At 41.4% G+C, this 21,026-nt stretch overlaps 1 protein-coding gene across 6 annotated transcripts in view; it reads right to left on the bottom strand.

The window, feature by feature from the left end:
- Positions 1 to 345: 345 nt before the first annotated feature.
- Positions 346 to 21,026, bottom strand: part of Camta (Calmodulin-binding transcription activator) — a 49,346-nt gene continuing 28,665 nt past the window's right edge. For 4 of the 6 annotated variants that reach the window (XM_071784467.1, XM_071784466.1, XM_071784470.1 and 1 more), the window contains 11 exons: positions 13,377 to 13,565; positions 12,843 to 13,241; positions 11,894 to 12,658; positions 11,472 to 11,807; positions 11,105 to 11,352; positions 10,706 to 10,905; positions 10,360 to 10,467; positions 9,365 to 9,522; positions 8,532 to 9,025; positions 7,274 to 7,420; positions 346 to 6,210 (listed from right to left, as the gene is read on the bottom strand). In XM_071784467.1, the coding sequence (XP_071640568.1) occupies positions 6,072 to 6,210; positions 7,274 to 7,420; positions 8,532 to 9,025; positions 9,365 to 9,522; positions 10,360 to 10,467; positions 10,706 to 10,905; positions 11,105 to 11,352; positions 11,472 to 11,807; positions 11,894 to 12,658; positions 12,843 to 13,241; positions 13,377 to 13,565 (3,183 nt within the window). In that variant the 3' untranslated portion in view covers positions 346 to 6,071. Of the gene's footprint in view, positions 6,211 to 7,053; positions 7,076 to 7,273; positions 7,421 to 8,531; positions 9,026 to 9,364; positions 9,523 to 10,359; positions 10,468 to 10,705; positions 10,906 to 11,104; positions 11,353 to 11,471; positions 11,808 to 11,893; positions 12,659 to 12,842; positions 13,242 to 13,376; positions 13,566 to 21,026 lie in introns of all 6 variants that reach the window. The other 2 variants (XM_071784468.1, XM_071784469.1) reach the window with 2 other exon arrangements.

The following is a 21,026-nucleotide window of genomic DNA, read 5'->3' as shown; positions in this document are numbered from 1 at the left end:
CATATTAAGTCGGCTCTCGCAATATTTTATTACGAATTGATTAACTGAAGCAATTACAACGTAATCTAACACTTAAATTGTTCTTCTATTTTCCGACACAATTTCTTAACAAAGTATATAATTTTTCCCATAATTTACTCAATAATCTATTACGACAAGACTCTTCTTTCTTATTATTTACAAATATATTCTGAAACTTATAATTATCGAACATTAACGATAATCACCTGAGGTTGACAGTGTCATTTAAATGTTCAGAGAAAAATCGCAAGAAAAGTAAGTAGACCAGGAAGAGGGTGGGCAAGAGTGAAAAGGTGAGTAGGGCAAATGAAAAGTAAGTGTGAGTCAATAAATATATAATTTATTAAATGCAATGTGATGAAATGGTGTAACAATAGAGGGGCGGGCGAAACGACGATCGTTAATGATCGCCGCGAAGGCGGACAAGAGATAATACGCCACCCCCGCCCGGCGCCCCTCCGGAGATCGGAAATATAGATAAAATATTTTCGTTATTATTTACAATATTAGTCGAACGTTAGTCAATAAATAATAAACAGTGGCATAATCCCTTTATTTAATAATATAATTTAATTATATATATATATATATATATATATATATATATATATATATATATTATATATATAATATATATATATAATATTACGCTTGCGATAATAAAAATATTACAAGAGATGGAGCCTTTACCGTTATTCGTTTCCGCTAGTAAAATCTAGCACGTACGTGCCACATCTATACGCGTCGTCCTCGTTTCGAAACTTCCTGATCTCGGGTCCTCGATTTCGGGCACTTGATTTCAAGCACTCGATTTCTCGTCAGGCGATTACGCAGAAACGAGAGAGGATCGAGGTCCAATGCGATCGCCCGAATTTCGAAACGCGGAAACACCAAGAGCGAATTGATGTCGAAACAGCCGTCGAAACCATCATCAACATTCCGGGAAAATCGTACTCACTCTCTCATTCTCTCTCATTTTCTCTCACTCTCTCTCTCTCTCTCTCTATCTCTATCTCTTTCTCTCCCACTCTTTCTTTCTCCCTATCGCGAAAAAATCGACGATGGGACTGAACAACAAATGGCAAATCAGCTCGGTTCTCGACGTGCGCGGAGAAATGATTTTTCGCAACGCGTCAGATTATCACAACGAAAGTACACGCGACATGCTTGGACGTTATCAATCGTCGAGCGGAGTAAAAAGGCTGTGTGTGTGTATATATATGTTTTGTATGTGTCTTGTATGTGTTTCTTGTACGGTATATGTGAACGCCGCCACGCGAGACTGGGAGTTGTGTCGTGTGTAGGATCAGGCAGGCAGCAAGCAGGTACAAAGTGACCGTCGCGACGAAGGAACAACGTATCTTTGGGTCTCTGTAATTCTTCGTGTCTCTGTGATACTTCGTGTAATTCTGTGTGTTCACACTATAATTCTGTGCCCGACTATAATGTTTCCGTGTGTTTCCTAGTATCCCCGGTATCTGTACGAACAGCGATAGGCATCGACCCGATCGTTTCGACCCTTTCGACATCGTGACGCGTGCAACGCGCGTCGGGCGCCGCGTGTTCGCGCGATCGCGAGCCCGTGCCCCGCCGTGCCCCGTCACGCGCCGCCCGTTGTGAGGCGGGTACGCGCTATTAAGCACCGAATGACCGTGTCGAATTTTTAGTCTTCTTTTTCTTTTTTTCTATATTTTGTAAAAAATATACGCAAGAGTTTCCGCGAGGGATAGATATATATCGGCGTTGTCCGAGCCGCAGCGGAACCGCTTCAGCGATCGCGCGCTCGCGGTCCTCGAAACCGCGACATTCCGCTTCCCGAGATGTCGAAGCGTACTTCCGATTCGCGGCGTCGGATTTTTCGGAACTCGCCCTTTCGCATCCCCGTGTGATTCCGGGGGGATACATATATGATTCTCGAAACACGGTTTCGCGACAGGGCCGCGGCGAGATTCCAGCGGGCTCGCGACAGCGAAAACCGTACGGACGAACCTCGAACAAACGCGCGTATGTCTCGTGCGATTCTGGAGAAATGGACAATTGGAAATATCTCGAATCTTATAGCGCGAATCTCGATCGTTCCTGATTTTTTTTTTTTTAGGAGAAGAATTAATTCCTGTTAGTTTTAATCTTGCATAATAGTCCGCTATTAATATACCTACTGATTCGTCTCTGTATCTAGAGAGTAGTTTGAAAAGTGGCATGAGATAGAGTGTGTTATAGGTTTTCTTTCTTTTTTTTTCCATTATTTCGCATCTGTTGTATCGAGATTAATTGAGTAATAAAGTTATAATTATTTATTTAATTAATTAAAGTGGCAGCAGTTAGGCCATGCGGCTCCTATCATCTAGTCGTCTTTGACTCTTGGCTTCCTTACATAGAATTTAAAAATTTTTTTTCCTCCTTTACTTATTAAACTTCTTTATATTTTGAGAATAATTTGTATTATAAATGACTTTTTAAAGTTTATGTATTCATCGAAGCGCCTACCCTAGCAATGTCTTTTTAATTAAGATTATTCTTTTTCTCAGCGGCCTCCTCCCTTCTCACGTCCCCCATTCTCTGTCCGTCTCTCAGCCTTCGGCCTAAATACCTTTTCGCCCAGCTTGCCCTCGGTGTACTTGGTTAATTATGCAATGAATGTGGAGCAGCGGCGAAACTTTGGAGATCTCGCGCGGTATCGGCCATTATTCCCTGTCCGCCGTTCCGCGGGTAAAAAATATTGTATTCGACTTGCCTTGCGGAGACCCCGGTGAAAAGCGACAGTGCACCCCGCGTGCGATTGCACCGAGGACTTCGACCTTCCGCCGAGACCGCGCACGTGCCCTATCGTCTTTCTTCATTACTTGTTAAATTCGGAACCTGATTGCCACGCATAACGACAAGCCCGACTAACTAGAATTATCCCTAACTTGAGACCTCATCATCATCATCGTCGTCGTTATCGTTCACGCCTCTCGTGCCCGCTACGTTTATAATCGCTAGCTCTCGTTTATTAGATTCTTAAATATGTAATAAGCAAAAATATGAATATATATAATAATAGTTTTTTTTATGTATATAATAATTATTATTATTTTACTCATTTTTTAAGTATTTCGATAGGATCGTGATTATTTTAATTAATTAACAATGATTAAAAGAGTGTAAGAATTTGTTATCTCTTCCTTCCTTCCCTCCTTCCTTCCTTCCTTCTCGCCCTCCTCTCGCTTCCCGCGCACGCTTCATCTCCTTTTAATAACTAATAATTCTTTAAGCTTAATGGCATGAAAATGCTCGTTGGAATTGACTCATGTGTACAATATATATTGTGGTAATACCCCACCTCGCGCTCCGCAATTACGTCGCTCTATTTTAGATCTCACAACTCACAACCCGCTGTGAGTCTGCGAAACACATCCCGAGGGGAGAGGGTCGATATGGGTTGATTTACTGTCTCGAAGAAATTCGATAATTCGAAAATCCGCATGCAGCACCCTTTACATTTACGACGCGCGGTATCGACACATTACTCCCCCGACAGATCCCGCACGGCGTAATATCGGCTCGCCCAGTTATCTCTCGGATCTCTACCCGTCCGTCTGTCTGTCTGTGTCTCTCCGTTTCTTCTTTTTCACATCTCAGCGAGAGCTCCCGCGTGCGTACACGGAGACGTACGTCGGAGACGCGTGGATTTTCATCTCCGTCTGCCCCTTTGTCCCGTTGCGCGCGGAAATACTTTCTTGGATCACCATTAATTTATCACAATAGACGTTTTGTCCACCCGATCAAAACTTTGAACGCCGGGACAATTACGCCCTTCGCGCGCCGTGCAATCGCGCGCGAACGCGCGCGCGCCCGCAATCAACTACGCCCTTAATTTTAACCGCTAATTATATCTTTACGCTAGAGAACCTTTTAAAAAATCCCCTATCGGAGAGAGAAACGGTAGGTAGTTTTTTTGTAACAATGTGTAATCGACTAGCTTACGTCCTAAAAAGTAACTCTACGAAGTTGATTATACTGTGACTAGCACAGCCCGTGGATGAAATTGCGCCCTTTGGACGAAGGGCCCGTTTATTTTTTTTCCTCTTTTCTCTCTTTTTTTTCTTTTAATTCTCCTTTAATAATTCCTTCCTCTATTCGCTCCCTCCTCGCTCTGTTTCTCTCTCTTTTCTCTCGCTTTCTCTAAAATTTTCTAAAATCAAAGTATAGACCTTTTTGTTCACTTTGCGTCTCTTAAGCAAAACGAATATCGTACACAAAAGAGACCACATTTCTGCCACATGATGAACAATAATTTCTCATCTAATTATGTACAGTGGATTCTCGATGCTTCGCTATCAGATTTGCGCTAATGATAGGAATGCGGTGCCCAGCTTCGCGTATCGATTAAATTTAACTACGCCTCTCGTAAAAATGTAGAAAAAATGTACAGATAATAAAATCGATCAAAATAAAAAATCTAATCTTGTAAAATATCAACATTCTAACTGCGCCCGTATTCGTATTCAAATTTTACCTTCGTCCTTCATGTTTTCAAGACTTATCTATTCGTCGTTAAAATGTAACTCATTACTACTTGTAAAATTAATTTCACGTCGCTCCTTTATGTTCTGATCGCTCATTCATTCGTTAATCATCTGTTAGCGTCAGCTAGATCTGAAATCCAACGTGTGAATAAAAATACTAGAAGTTCAAACACAAAGATTCTCGCGTAAACTTAAGATAAGTCTTCTTCGATCGACCCTGCTCTCTTCTTTTCTTTTTTCTTCATAGGCGCTATCCTTCTTAGATAGTGTTTCGCCTAAATCGATTAGAATTGTTTTCAGTGTTTTAATTAGAATTATAAATTTAGAAACAAAAATCGATGAGAACGTATCGGAAAAAAATGGAACATATTGTTCTGTATGCAAGTAAGATGATATACGGTGCATGTAATCATGTTGAAAAAAATAAACAATAATCTCTACATGAATACTTCTTTGCTGTAAAAAATGATAAAATAACGTCGATCCGAGAGGTACGAAACTGATGACACGAGTCAACAGAATTTTCTTTTTAGGTAAAAAATCTTTAATTAATTTCCATAGTATTTCATTCTAATGTTTAAAAAGTTATCGAGATTTATTAAATTTTATGTGATATAAATTGTAATAAGAAATGAATGCTGTACTTAATTTGTTATCATTTTCAGAATTGCAAATATAATATAATCAGTTTATGCGATTTTCGTCTCAAAGAAGGCTTCGAATTCGTCAACCAGTGTCATCAAAGAAGAGACATGTCTATATTTATAAAAAGCCTCGTGCCGAAGAAATGTTTCGTTTTAAAAAGATCTGCGGTTCCGTAGGAGATCTGCCAGCAGTAAATTCGCGTACTATTTGAACCTACGAAAACGACAACGATTTTGTGCGATTCAGCTCGGTGCACACAAGGATTTAATAAAGTATCGCGGGAACGGCTCGTCAACTTCGATGTTGTCGCAATGTAGCAAAGAATCAACGTATATGTCGGGCCAAGCGGATCTCGTACTCCTGAAGAGACACGCTAGTTATATACATCTTACATATTAAGCGAAAGGTAAAACTCTCTACAAGCTTTCTTCAGTCGATCGGTCTCGTATAGATTTTTAGCAAACCCACTTACGATAGGTTCGCCTATTTTCTGCCGCTCTGATACTCGCTCGAGGAGGATGCAGGGGCGCGTAGAAAGTGCGGTAATAGCGTAAGATACAAACGAAAAGAACGAGCGGTCGAGAATGAGACGTGGTGTTAACTCAATTGTGATGTGAAGGGACAAAAGATTGAAAGATAGGTAAGACTTCACGTTGGTTAATCGTCGGGTACGCAAATCAGAGACGCAGAGAACAAAATCGTATATCATCCGTGTCGTACGTCTGGTACCCTCTCGCAGTAGTTATAGTCGTCGTTAACAACCTCGCATACTCCCTCAAAAGCGTCACGATGGCCGATCCGGGGCGTCGTTCGCCAACGGCTCTCACCACCGACCGTGTTATTTCGCTACCGAATTGTCATCGCCGCTGCTCCGTGTGCCGTTGGACTGACAGTCGACTAGGTGACCCCCGGGCTGACGGCTGCTAGGCTGGCCCCTGGGCTAGATGAGGGCGAGCTTTGGGGGACAGCAGCCGCTCGTGAAGTGACCGCTGGCAGCCTCCCGCTCCCGTTTGCGACGACCTTGGCGTTCTGCAGTCTGATTCAAGGCAGAAACATACGCTTTATATAAAAACACGCATCGCTTACGCGTGAGTGCATACGTGACACTGAAATGATCCAGGCCGTATATACCGGAAGGCAAATAAATGCATCTATAAGCGCTTCCCTTGACACTTTGCAGCAACTCGTTGATGGACAATATTAATTCATTAGAAATTATATTGTTCGAATATTGTTTGATATACACGACTTTTCTAAACGAAAGTAATAAGTATATATATAACACACGTATTACAATTATTTCTAAATTAATAGATGTATGAATCGAATATTTTTTTCACTCTGTGAATATGGGAATATTTACTATTGAAAAATAAATATATATTAAATCCGATATCCCGGAGAAATATTTTAATTATAAATTATAATGTATACAAAAACCGTAGCAAAATATAAATGCTGATTTCTCAATTATTCATATTTAAACATGCGATACATTTAATGTGTCCGTCAACGGGTTATTGCCAAAGTAATTATCGAGCAATTCGCTGGTTCTATGTCGTTAAGCGACGAATACACGATTTTGCTGTACAAAGACACAAAATATTTACTGACATTCAAACAATAAACACGAAGCATCGTCAAATGTGTGAGGCACGTATATAATTTCCGGTATATAGACGTGTCAACTCGTTAATTTGTGTGTCATGAAACAGGGTGAAGATCAAGAGGGGGGAAGGGGGAGAGGGAAAGGAGAGAGAAAGAGAGACAACGAAAGCGTTAATTCCCTCCGGCACAGATGAGACAGGAACGAGAGAAAGAGATACAAACAAGCACTGTTTTGCCGAAACAATCGCCCTATTAAAAGATCTTTACTTACCGGTCGTGAATCGTCCCACAAGCTGCATTAGTGACACACAGAAGAGGGAGACTTTAGAACTTTTACAGTTTGTCTTTTTTGTTTTTCAATACAATAAAAAGCCTTTTGTGTGCTAACAAGTCTCTACCACGTTAACTAATGTGCGTGCACATCGTTGCAACAAGAAATGCAGCACTGTATACACACACACGCACACACACATACATACGGGGATACTAACTTGATTTTGGATTGCCGCATGAACTGCTGGATCGTCCTCGCTGCCGCCTGCTGATGAATTGCCTGCTGCCTCGCGCTAGCCGAGCCCGGCCGCGCACGATAATTTCGATAGTTGTTCTGGATCACCAGCGCTGCCTTCGTGGCTTGCCTGCGGTAAAGGATACGGGCTTTAAAGTTCAAGTATTCTAGAATATAATTAAACAATGGAACCATAGAACGCAAGACGACTTGCACTAAACTTTAGAGTAATTACTAACGTATAAAAGGATTGGAGAACGACATAAAACGGGGGAATATAAAAAGAAATGGTTCTCATAAAAAAAAAGAATTGAAATTCTGTCATTAAATTAATGTATTCCAATCTTCGTTCTGCATAAATGAAAAATGATAGCTGGGATTGGCCGCACGCCTGATATCTTTCATTACTTCTCGCAACTTGAGTTTTCGCGAAGATTCTACAATGATAATATATGGTCGGATTATCACTAATTTCAGAGGCATTACAATGGGAAGTTCAAATCGCTACGTATATAACTCGGTGAATGCGGGAAGAAGGAATGGCGGAATACCGATCTCCATGCAGCTCCAACGCAAAAGTCGTATTAATTTAATGCCAACTTAATTCTGTATTCAGGCCACCGTAACGAAGGCAGAGAAATCCGCAAAGTTTCCGAATTATTTACGATGCCAATTAAAAGTTCGCCTCGAGAGAGGTACACGGGTCGAACTTTGGTGGTATCAGCCTAATTCAGTCGGAGGTCGTTAAGTCGGCCCACAATGGTACGTCTTGTCCCCCGGTTATTAATTGTTCCTTATTAAGACGTGCCCCGCAACCTCCTCCACCAGCGGAATATCGATGGAAATTTAACTTTCTAAGTTCGAAGCAATTTGGCGATGTCTGCGCGATGCAAGATAATAATCTGTCATACTTAACAACCTTGAGTTCAACCTGATAACACGTGCCCACATAAACTCGGGCGATCTGTATCTAAAGACGTCGCATGCGTCGCGTACAGTAGTTAGTACCATTGTAGTCCGACAGTAAGTGATTCATTCCGTTCTTAAGACTTTCGAAGTTGGAGGAAGTTCGATAGCATGCGAAATGTTACGACAAAAGGAAGGAGAAACGTCGAAACTCGTGAAACGGGCCATTCTGAATATAAATATGGAAAGGTACGATGTACAAAAATAATGAAACCGAACGTAGGAATAAATATATAAGATCTGATAAAATTAATGCGAAGCGATAGACAAGTTACCTGTGATAAGCGTACTGTTTGTGACGACGATAGTACTGTTGAATCAGAACGGCGGCGTGCCTCTCGGCCTCCTCTTGCCTCTGACGACCCTTGTAATTCCTGTACGCCTTCTGAATCATCCTGGCGGCGTGGTAGAGCTCTCTCTGCTCGCGATCGGACAGCGTCAGTCTGCTCAAATCCGCTTCATTACCGTCGCCGTTTCCGATGCCAACCGCCGTCATGGCCCCGGAACCGATCATGCCGTTCAATTTGCGTTCGCCGCCGTTCGACGAGTAGTACTGACCGCTGTGAGCGTTACCGTTGCCGTCGAGCTGCAGCTGCAGCTGCAGAAACTCGCAGAAATCGACGGTGGTAGGCGGCGGGGACGGCGAGTCCGGCGTCAGGCAACTGCTGGAGGGACTTGAAGGACTGGCGTCGGCGTCGGCGTCCGAGACTGAAGCGGCGCCGCCGTTGCAGTCGCGATAGGAGTCGAACAATTCCCCGGAGTCGAGAGGCTACAAGCAAGACGATTAGCATGTAAATAGAGCTTTATAATGGAAAACCCAGGAACTCCAAAGTTCCATTTGTCGGAACTGCAATCCGGCTTGGTCCAAAGTTTTACTCCTAATTATGATTCAAGACCGAACTGCTAATGTTTGCTATTTCTGCGATTGTATCCGCCAGAAGATTATGTCGTACTCAGGGAAGTTTCAACGTTCCAATTAATCAGTTGCAATTTCTTATCTATAATTTAATCCGTTTTGGATTTTAGTAGAGATTAAGATAAAGGATTCTACGAGACTCTCGCAACGGTCTGATTATCAATTATAATAGTGGGCGTGATACCCTCTTACCATTTGTTCCATGAGAGAGTCCTCCAAGGGTGACAGAGGCGCCGTGGGTGGTAGTGGCGAGGAAGAAGACGAAGAATCACCCTCCGCCCTCTTGATCCTTTCCGGTAGCGCCGCTATAATTTGCTCTGCCAATGTCAGCACCCTCGCGTCTTCTTCCCCTATAAAAAGGAATCACCACCCTAGCCAAATTCGAAAAGCTCGTGGTGGCAGACCGCCGAAATCACATCGATCACAACACCGAAGTTTAAAAGCCGTGAATGTGTTCTACGATGCATCGAGATGCTGCCACAATGTCAGGTAAAATGTTTAACACCAAGTGCGCCGCTACGACACGAATTGACAACACGGAGAATCAGACAAGTCACTGGTGAACGTAGCGCTTTCCTACTCGTTTCATAAGATGATAGCCAGCTGAGATACCGCCACATCGACTGGGCAGATCGCGTGTCTGTTCGGATGATAATTAAGTCATCGTTATATTTTCGTTGAAATTTTTATACAGACGTTGCTTGAGAAGAGGCCTCGATAGTTGACAGTAGATAGTGGCTAAGAAAATTTAAACATTACACAGCAATTCATCCAACACCGGTTACGAAGGCCAAGCAACACCAATATTGTTCAAGCTGCAAGAGTTCAGAGGAGTTAGAGAAGGCGGAGTCGCTGATCGAGTCCGGTCGTCTCGTACGCACACAGAGAGAGATAGAGAGAGAAAGAGAACACTCTTGCTGTACGCGTGTATGTATCTGTTTACGTGTAAGAGGGCAGTGTGTGTATGTCGTGTGTGTCTGCGAACGAGGGAGGCGAACGCAGTTTTAGCTGGGATAACTAGGATCTCTACGGAATTCGCAGTCCACGTGATTGTGGTAGTACGTCTAGGCCGATCCATTTCTATCGGTAGTGTGTCACAGAAAACAGACAGAGAATTACGGATAGTTTTTACAGACAGACAGGCAGACAGACAGACAAATAGAAGAGGAAACGAGGAAGGTACGGACCTACGGACTCCTGAGAGGTCGGAGCGCTCTCCATTCCCTGTTCGCTGAGGCCTAACGACGACTCATCTTCTTGCAACAATTCCATGTTGTCCAGCAGCGGTGAGCCACCTGTGTATTTTTCGATAAACCCCACTTAATGCTATATACGTTGCCTAATTTATTACGCTCGCATGACTTACGGCCTTTTTGTGACTCTACGGTCTTTATAAACTGGACGAGGGAAAGTATAATGGCGCTGAGGAGGCTAATCAGCAAGTAGGGGGATGACTATACGTGTGTCAGATACGTGAATGTGTGTGCGTGTATACGGAAGAGAGGGCAGTATATAATATCAAACGAGACTAACACAACGCCAGATCGAGACCGCTGTCTTGAGATGGCCGCCTAGGGCTAGGGCTGGCGGGTCGCAAGAAAAGCCTCTCGTCTTGCCTTCGGGTTTCGAGCTGATTCAGTTCTTCGGCGATCGCCGTGTGACCGTTCTCCGCGGCCAGCTCGGTCGCCGTTCTATTCTGACAGTCCCTCACGCGTAGTGCCATAGCATTCCATCTATGGAGGCAGAGTTAACAACAAATACTTATTAAAGATTAAATCGATTCAAAATCAATATATATTCGTGGTATTCGAAGCAATTGTGAGCTACACGAAAGGCGAAGGTATGTAAATTTGTCGTAACTTTATGGACACAATTGTTCATTATTAATAATGTTAAACAAAATGTTGCTCCAATAAGAATATTTTCACAAACCTGTAAAGAATCCTGGCGGTGTCGGCGTGCCCTGCGGCACAAGCCCAAGCAAGTGGCGTAAGGCCGGCGCTATCTTGCCGAAGAGCATCAACCTCGGCGTCCAAAACACTGCTAGGATTTTCTGCTCTCCAGTGAAGGAGTGCACAGGCTAACCTGGAGTACCCCAATCCGGCCGCCAGGTGCAAGAGGGTAGGCCCACCGGATTGAAGAGGTTCCGCTCCAGTTCGCCAAGGACGGACAACAGCATCCTGCAATTAATTATCCAAGACAATGAAACTTTACTTACGCTATAATTTACTAATTAAACTATAATTATCGCAGCTAAGATTTCAATGATTAATATCGAAATATCGAGTTCTTGAAGTACCTGGCAATAAGCAACCAGTCGCTCTTCCAGATGAGCTGCGGGAGATGGCGGACCGGGGCCCTGCAGACGGGCTTCAACGTCGGCAAGACGGTCCAGCAGAGCTTTCTCTGGGCTAGGTTCGCTCGTCGGCGCTCTACGATATTCGAAGGCAACGCTATCGGACACGACGAAACCGTCACAGGCCACCTGAAGGGACGCTATTCCTGGTGCGTGTGCGGGACATCGACAACGCAGTACACCTGGTTGCACAAGACACGCCTCGACCGGTTCCGCGTCGAAAAGTACCGAATACGACTGGGAACTACTACCGCCGGTCCATGGACCAGCAACTAATACCTGAAATAGCGTTTATTTCAGATATATTTACATAATAATCAGCGAATCCATAAGAAGAAAATCAGCTATAAATATTTTATTCACACCTTTACACCACCCTCGGTGTAACTCCACTCAGGACTATATTCTGCAATATGGACGGTTGTACCAGGATGACATCCGACGTCGTTCTCGGGACCACCTCGCTGTTCCTCGTGCTTCGTCTGCTCGGCCTCGAAGTCATGCAGCTCCGGCAAATCGCCGAACACGTCGAACGCGTCCAGATTGACCAGCACGTCATCCGACGAGTCGATAAAGTCCATCGGATTGATCATGTTGTTGTCTGCCGGCGAAGGCGACGGCGACGGGGGCACCATGTTGGCCGACAGTGTCCTCTGAATGTCTTCCTGACTCAGATCCAGAGTCTCTGCGAAATCGGTTACCTCGGAGCCGGAACCGCCCATCGGCAGAGATTGCACAGCAGACCTGTCCATACTCTCTTGCGCGTCGATTTCTTGCTGCGTTTGCTGTTCTCGATCGACGCTGGTCTGCGGTACAATTTGTTGCTCTGTGACCTGTTGCATTTCTACCTGCTGACTCTGCTGCTGCTGCTGCTGCTGTTGCTGCGGCTGCTGTGGCTGTTGCGACTGCTGCTGCTGTTGTTGCTGCTGTTGCTGCTGCTGCTGTTGCTGCTGATGATGATATGGTTGACTGTTAAGTATCAGGAGACCACCACCGCCTTGAATTTGTTGCAAACTTAAAACTAGAGGAGCCGGCTGTTGACTCTGAGTGGAATGGGAATGTCTTGAATATACGCGGGGAGCCGGAGCCGCCGTCGTCGATTGTTGTTGACCTCCCGTTGTCGAAGTGACCTATTTCAAGCGGTTAGATATAGCTAAAATTGAATTGACTATGCGATCACGTAAAATAATAATTTTAGAAAAGATTGTCACAAAAATAAGATTCTTAATTATTGCCATAGGTAATCTTTTTATCATTATAAATAATTGTTAAGAAATTCCAGAGTATTGTGAGATTTCAAGTGTAACACAATACCTGATTGTCGGGCGTAAGTCTCCTAGGTGCGAGTTGAGTGCTGCTGGTAGAGGAAGTGGAGGATGCCCTCTGCCTATCGAGCAGCTGAGAGACTATCATGTCGACGGGATGGTTCGAGTGCTGAGTGAGATGAGGATTATTCGGATCGTCATCTCCACCGAGGAACATGGGCCTTAATTGCGACGCTAGCTCGTCTCGCGTCCACTCCTTCTTGTCTGGCGGCAGCGCGAGGCAGGGTGGCAGGGCCGCCAGCTTCGCATCACCGTCCGGATAAGGGACGTTCAGATAATGAACGAGAACAACGTCTGGATTCTGCAGTAGCCAGTAACACCGGCGATGAAACGTCGGAAGGATCGCCGAGTGCACGTAACAGCCGTAGATGCACTCGACTCCCTGAACCTGTATTAGATTGATGTAATGATTCATTCAATTCACGCAATTTCTTTCGTCAATTTTAGTGATGAAATTTTAATGAATTTTAGAATAGGTTGCAAACGTTTTAAATACTCGATAACTTCTTTTTGCTTTTGTTACCTTCAGTTTCATGTGATCCTCCCGTGTAGTCTTCCCATCTTTTCTTTTCTTCCAGCAATAACCGTCCCGCCGGTAGCGTACTTTCTTCCTCGAGTACAGTAACATTGAACCACTTCGTGGTCGTACTTTCACCTCCCGACTTTGCCATTCGGCGTGCCTCTGAAAACTGATCAGGATGGCGGCGATTTCCTGAAAATAAAGGAATAGGCTGCATTTACTTACACAACATATAATTCCGATATCTCATACATGCTATATATCATTGACGTGTTGTAACATCATGTGCATATTTAATTCAGTCATCCGATTAAATTTTATTTGTTGATATTTTATTTCAGCACACGTTAAATATTAAAGTAAAAATAAACCGCGCAAAGAAACACTATACCAAAACAGACTTGTTATAAAAGCCGTACGGAATGCATTTTAGATATATTCCGCTGACATATGCCTTTCTCTGTAGATTTGGCTTCAGTCCGAAAGTCGCGCTGACGTATCTCCGATCTATCTTCCAGACTGTGCTTTCATCTTCGGAGAAATGGAATCATAGATGGTCGCAAACACGTTGAACGACGATTTCTGTGATATATTTACACAGGCACTAAAAATTATGTTTCTCAAAAGAACGCGGTCTAGTAATATCTTTATAATATGATTTAAAAGAGAACGTATTATTCGTAGTAACATAGACATTATTCACAGACACTTCCGATCTATCAAATAATTTTTGAATAAGTGGAAATTTAATTATAAAACAGTTAAGAAACTGTTTGTCGATTAACCTTGTTGAAATATGTAAAAAGAAAATAATAAGATGCAAATTTCACGGACAGAATAAGATCCTACCTTTACCTTTGTCCGACGTGACATAATCAACAAGTCAAAACGGCAAAATAATTATTCTTAATCTCGAGTTCTTGGACGAGACTTCTGGCTTGGAAAGTTCTCGGGTCTTCTAACTATCAGGACCAAAAATACTTAACATAATGAATAATTCAGCAGCGACACATACGCGCTCGACGTACTTGGCGTATGAAAAATGGAGGAACTGTCTTCGGGCCGGATGTCTTATCCGTATACCTTACATCGCGCGCGGTAGCACGGCAAGGAACGCGAAATGTGCATGTTGCGTCATTCGCATTTACACGCCTCTAACAATAACAGCGCCGTTTATTACGGTTCATTATTGATTTTCGCCGCGAGGAACCGCTCGACGTAATTTTAAGCGGACGGCCGGCGCGATAGTACGGCATTATTAGAGGAGGAAGTAACGCCACCGGTACTGACGTTAAGAAATGCAATTACCACGAGGACTTTTGATGTCGCGTATCACGATATTCGGCCCCTGTAATCCCCGTTTTCCCACCCTCCATTTTTCCTCCTTCATCCTCCTTTAAACTAAACGTACACACGCGCCGACGCGACGTGGCACGCAACAATCGGCACTTGGCGGGCCCGCACGATGGGTATAATCAGAATAAAAATGCAAAATTCGCTTCTATAAATATTCGTACCACAGCATGCGATGCTTATCAGCAATTCAGGCTACTTGAGGACATAAAAGAAGAAAGCCAGCGTCCGCGAGAAAAAATAAAGAATTCAACACCCGAAGGCGCTCTAAGTAGGTAGCCAGGAGCGCCCGCGACACGCGACCTAACGTACAATAATGCAAATCGAACCGGTGCATGCGGTTGATTTGACCGATCTGAAGAATTAAATAATGGGCAGCGGCGAATATATGTACGAGTGCCCCCATGATTAGCCATAATTATGAGGCACTCGCCGGTAAAATTTCAAGTCAATATTAAGAGGCCAAAAGTAACGAGGCGTGCATTTATTCAAAACGTAAAATTATTATTTGACGACACAAATTGTATCGCTGTTTATCGCTTCAACGATTATAAATCTCGGTGAGGCAAAGATCATAATTGTTAACAATTGAATAATCTCGCATGGCGTAGTTAAATTAAATCAAATTAAATACATTATATATTCAGAAATATTGTGCGTCGTGGCGTAGTATTTGTGTTAAGCATTATTTGTTAGAGGGCCGGGAATAATGACGAGTGTAATAAATGCGCGCGATTCTCGCGATATTCTAATTAGGCGAGTTTGCCTTCAACTTAGCTGGAAATGCGGAGCGAGTGCGAGAGAGCCACCTCGACATTCTGAAATATAATAACGTAATAAAGCGCTCCGCCTAAAAATTCTCTTCCGATTCAATTTCTCTGATTTGGCAGAGTGCCCCGTGCATTTCTACGGAGAAAATTATAGAACGGTACTAAATATGCATATCAGCCGGAATATGTATCGCGCTCCTCACGAAGGTTACTATCGTACGTCATTAGAGCTTTTGTCAGCACCACCACCCCTATCGTGGGCTTGTCTTTCCCTCTAGTCCATTAAATTTCTTGGCCATGATCTCGGTTTCGCGTCGACTCATATATGAGATGTATCTAGGACAATATATACATTTTATATCGAACAACATCTTGTAATTATTTATGATGTATTGGTCTAACATTTATTCACAATATAAAACAGTATATTAAGATATATTCAAGTAATAAATTCTTCGTGAACGTATTTTATATTAACATATCGATACAGGCTGCTAAAGAATGTTTTCTATAATTACATATAAGTTACATTTAGCAGAAGCAATGCAAATAGAGTATTCGATGAGCGAAATGCGAGCCGTAAATACGAACATTTGTCACATTCGGCTAGAACGGCTGCGGTCCGCATTTGTTATACGCGAAGCACCATCCATCTGCCAAGTGTAAATTAAATTCCCGCGAGATTCTGCGGCTATCTTCCACGTGGTATTGAGGATAACCCGAATACCGCACGACACAGGGCTACATGTACGCCGGGCCACGTATCTTGCGCACATTTTGCAGTGACAGCGCCAGCTTTTGATTGGGCCCGCTATGTGAACCGAACCCACACACCATTCATTTTAGATAAGGCATGGCAAGATTGGATTTTCAAGATAAATATGATCGCCGAGACCGCATGGAAAACATGTGACCGGATTTGAAAAATAGTACACACCCACCGACGAATAATTCATTCTCGTTTACTGGTTCTTACTTAAATAACATTCGCGCTATCCTGTCTTAGAAGACCTGACTCGTAAGTCGTGATGTCTATCCTCTCACAATAAAACGCAGTTTGTAGCATATCTAAAAACATTTACATAAAGAGACAATATCTTATTATCAATTGGCACAGGAGCTCGATACGTTGCTGTAATATTTTAGTCCAGAACCAAGTTCCAATTACTAATTCAGAATATCTTTTCCGTTCCAAATGTTAATCACGAGAAGGCAACCGGGAATCCGGAGGCTACTTAATACCTTCGTGTGCGCCCCATGGGCATAGCTTCAACTTTCGAAAGGTTCTCCGGCGAACGTGGCCTGGATAACAAATATCGTCGATGAGGGGTGGCAAAAATAAGAGATGAGCAAGGATAACAGCAAATAGACAAAGCGATTTACTACATGATATAATAAATATAATATCAGTTTAATAATAGTAACAGTGCCACTATTATTATATATGAAGTGGTATGATACACTATACAAAACTTCGCTCGATGGAACAAGGTTTATTTTGAGGAACAGAGCTCTCTCAAGCGTGAATCAAGCTGCTTTCCATCGAAACACATGGTAACTCGCTCAGAATCGATATTAATATATGAATATAATAAGAATATATGGTACGAGACAAAAAAAATTGACATCGAATTAAAATATAGCAAGATATGCTTTAAATTGCTGACTAAGAATAAATCAACCAACAAAAAGGGATTATTCGGGGCGGGGATCACCGTAATAGAACAAAATGAAAAAAATTTTCCTTCCATTTTCAGCCGTGCTCGTTTTTGCTCATTTTTGGAGCATTTCATATAGCCAGATCGTGGAGAGCATATGAAAATAGGATGGAAGAGCCCGGTGCCGGCTCCGCCGGCCATTAGACCGGCAGAGTACCGACAGCGGGGCTAGATAAAACCCCCACCGGGCACGCTGTAGTGATTTACAACTGGTTAATTGATCATTTGCATTCTAGCGAGGATGCTTCGTGCCGCCGTTCGGAGACGAATACTCGCGGCCTCGGGCACAAGCATTCGTGCGTCCCTTCGCTACAACTTCCCCGCTCGCGCTCACGTCCATTTGCCTTGATTAATCGCGGAATGTGTCTAGACAAAAATTAGGTTAAACCGGCAGACGAAAGTTCTATCACGAGTTTACGCGTTTCGCGCATACGCCAGTCAATCTCGTATACTATATATTAATCTCGTAAAAATCGAACGTCAATTAATCTCTGTGCTGTGGATATTATACTTTGCATATTATAATTAACGTGAATAGTACACACTGTTTGAAATTTTATATTTATTATCAAGAGATATTGTAAATGCGGGTTTTTTTAAGAGCTTAATTAAAGCATATTTTAATTCAGATTGGGTCATTTGTGTCAAATACCTATAACACAAGTAGCTTTATGCAAAAAATAATTTGACGAACAGCAAATATAATTATTTACATTAATATCAAGCGCTAATGTCTTTCCATTAGTTCATAAAAACTGTAAAAATGTTTTATATATACACGCGTATAATATATGCTATTATTTTAGTTTGATCAACGTTTACTCAACATCATTTGTTACTAGAGTTTAGACAACTGGAAGTTACGTAACATAATTAATTATATTAGCATATAACTTGTGCTAATATTAGTTATATTAGTATAGCGTAGTTATATTAACATTAATATTAGCGCATCGCTTATTTTTCCGAGATTTATCGTATGACGTTGTTCGAGGAGCATATGGCTCATTGTTGTTAAATTCTGAAATCCTTTACAAATTCCTAGCGCACTTGCATATTGTGCTGTGCATTGCGTTTCGCGGTGATCGTGATCGTGAAATAGGTCAAGCAACGCATAGAATATTTTAGCTTATAATATTTTTCCACATATGCGTACGTGACAAAAAAAAACTCATAAAATATAAACGTGATTATCGATTGCGACGGCAAAAATTAGCTTTCAGAGACAAAAATACGCTTTTATAAAAATTCCTACCTTAAAAACATACAAATTTTAATCATACGTGCAAATGTCCAATATTATATTTTAACAAAATTGTTATAAATATGCATGTATTATATAATATGAATATTTCAACATGTCATTAAAATTTTGTGAAGAATTATGCTCTTCTTTTAAAGTCATTCTAATAATCAATGAAATTAACGGTTTTATTTATTCTTCTTTAGCCTATCTTTGTATTTCTTCTTTATAAAACCACATATATATTATCTGTCATCTCATACGTAAACTAACTCGTAAAATAGAGTTTTCATGATTTACATCAAATATTATTTTTCATATGCAATTTTTTTATGACGTACGCATTCGGACGTTAAAATCACGCAAAGCTAGCACGCAAAAATTATAGGTCTTCTAGGAATATTGAAAATGAAAGAGAGTGGCTATAGATTTCTTCCTTCGACTTAAGAGGTATATAAACGAGACACTCTCTGTCTCACGTGCTACCGGAAGAGATGTGTTCTACCTGATTTACGAATGCGAAAGGAGCGATAAATCGACTCTCCTTTCGACGCCGAGGACGAAGACAGTTCATCTTTTCCACATTCGTAACTCACACGTGCGAGTATCGGAATTCTGTCGATAAATCGTAGCTCCCAACGGAGAGTCTTAAATAAAATCGAGCTTCCTCGATAAAGAAAAAATGTTTCGATTCTGAAAATCGAGTGTCATGTCAATAAAAAAAAATTTAAAGCAAATCATTCGTGTCTCAAGTAATGCAGATATTTTAGACAAAAATAAATAAAAATAACACTTTTAATATTAGCTTTTATTTAAAAAAAACTTTTAACATTGAAAATTATATAAAAACGACGGTCACATCTTTACTCCAAATTATTCGTCGTATCCATTTATATTTTTATCAATTGTTAAAAGCAATTGGTTCTCTATTGTTTTGTAGTTCTGAAGATTTTCTGAAATACTATAATTTTATTTTCCGGACCGTTTATTTACGCATGTTCGTGCAGCCTCGGGAAGAGAGAGACATTAATAATCGCACAATTGTAACAAATTAATTGGTGCCCGCAATCATTATCGTCATTGTCTTACAGTATCGGTAATTGGGAGGACATCAATGGAAATATCGATGCTAGTTACGTCGTTGAATCGACTGCGGTTGCATTGTGTTGCCGCGACTATTCAGTATTCCACAAAAGACTTAGGAAATTGGTTAATTTTTCTGAGATGACAGGGAGGAAACCATTTCGAGATGTCGATCCGGAACGTGTCCGTATACAATTTCTGAGATGCATTCCGGATACGAAAAGCCGTGCCTCTATTCTCAATGAAGCGATTTCGTGAATCGAGGGCAATGTAATTTTCGACGTACGTATGCGAACTTTCCGGATCAGCGAATCTTTCCGTAGTCACGTCATTTTTATTTATTCGATTCCAAGGTTGTTCTTACACAATCTTTATCACACATCGATAGATATTACAATTTTACGATTTATTGCGAATTATTGAGATATAAAAGAACTTTAAGGATATGTAACATAAAATATGTTGCGGAGAGTTGCCCTAAATTTTAATTCTTTAAAAATCGATAATTTATTTTAATTAAATTCATATATAATTGCATATTTAATATACTTGTTTTATATTTTAAATATTTGATTCATGAACAATTGTAACATGCGAGATTAAACAATATATTTCTATAACAATATGAATACTAAAGTTATCTCGAAGTTAATTTTGACTTTAGTAATAAAACTGCGAGGCTATAATTAACAAACTGCACAATATATTCGGATAATGGGTTTCCCCTGAAACGTCTTTCAATTAAAAGGTGCACGGCAAGCGGTCTAAAGCGGTGCTTAATTATAACGGCCGCCGTCGCGGTGTACTTTCGCGAATCCGAGCGATTTAACGACCGCGTATTTCTATTCTCGTATACAATCGGAAATCAATAAGCGAACGAAAATATTGTTTTAAGAGCAATCTTCATTTACATATATATGCCACATAAAGATATCATTTCACATCAATAAATCAAGTTTAATGCACCCAAAAAATAATTGAATCAGAAATCACTGCAAGATCAGCAAACACTCTTATCCCTACCTGTAAAATTTTTTAAGCTATTTCTTCGTAACACGATAGAAAAAAAATAAAGTTAGATTGGTGTTGTTAAAATTTAATTAACAAAAGGAGATCTCAATGTGTTTAACACTTACTTAACGTAAATCCGTTAACTTAATAAGAATGATACATTCATGAATTTATTATCATCGTAGATATCGTCGTGGGGGGGGAGACTCAACAAAGCTTCGAAAATTTATGTGCGGCTGCAATTTGCGCAGAAGTATTTGTAGCGTTAAATTAGGATAGTAAATTAGGTAAAGTAAAAGACTTCTTATCCAGGTATCCTCCTTTAACACTGCAGTAGGAGATTATTTAATAAATCAGTGCCATTAAGACACATTACGAATGCTAAATGTGCAAAATGCGCTCGCCTGTACGTATGTGCTAAAACTTATTACTGTAATACCCCTCCTACGTATGCATTCAGCATTGCCCTGTTTCG

Source organism: Temnothorax longispinosus, chromosome 7, assembly GCF_030848805.1.
Source record: "Temnothorax longispinosus isolate EJ_2023e chromosome 7, Tlon_JGU_v1, whole genome shotgun sequence".
Classification (NCBI taxonomy): Eukaryota; Metazoa; Arthropoda; class Insecta; order Hymenoptera; family Formicidae; genus Temnothorax; species Temnothorax longispinosus.
This window is presented reverse-complemented; position numbering and strand designations above follow the sequence as displayed.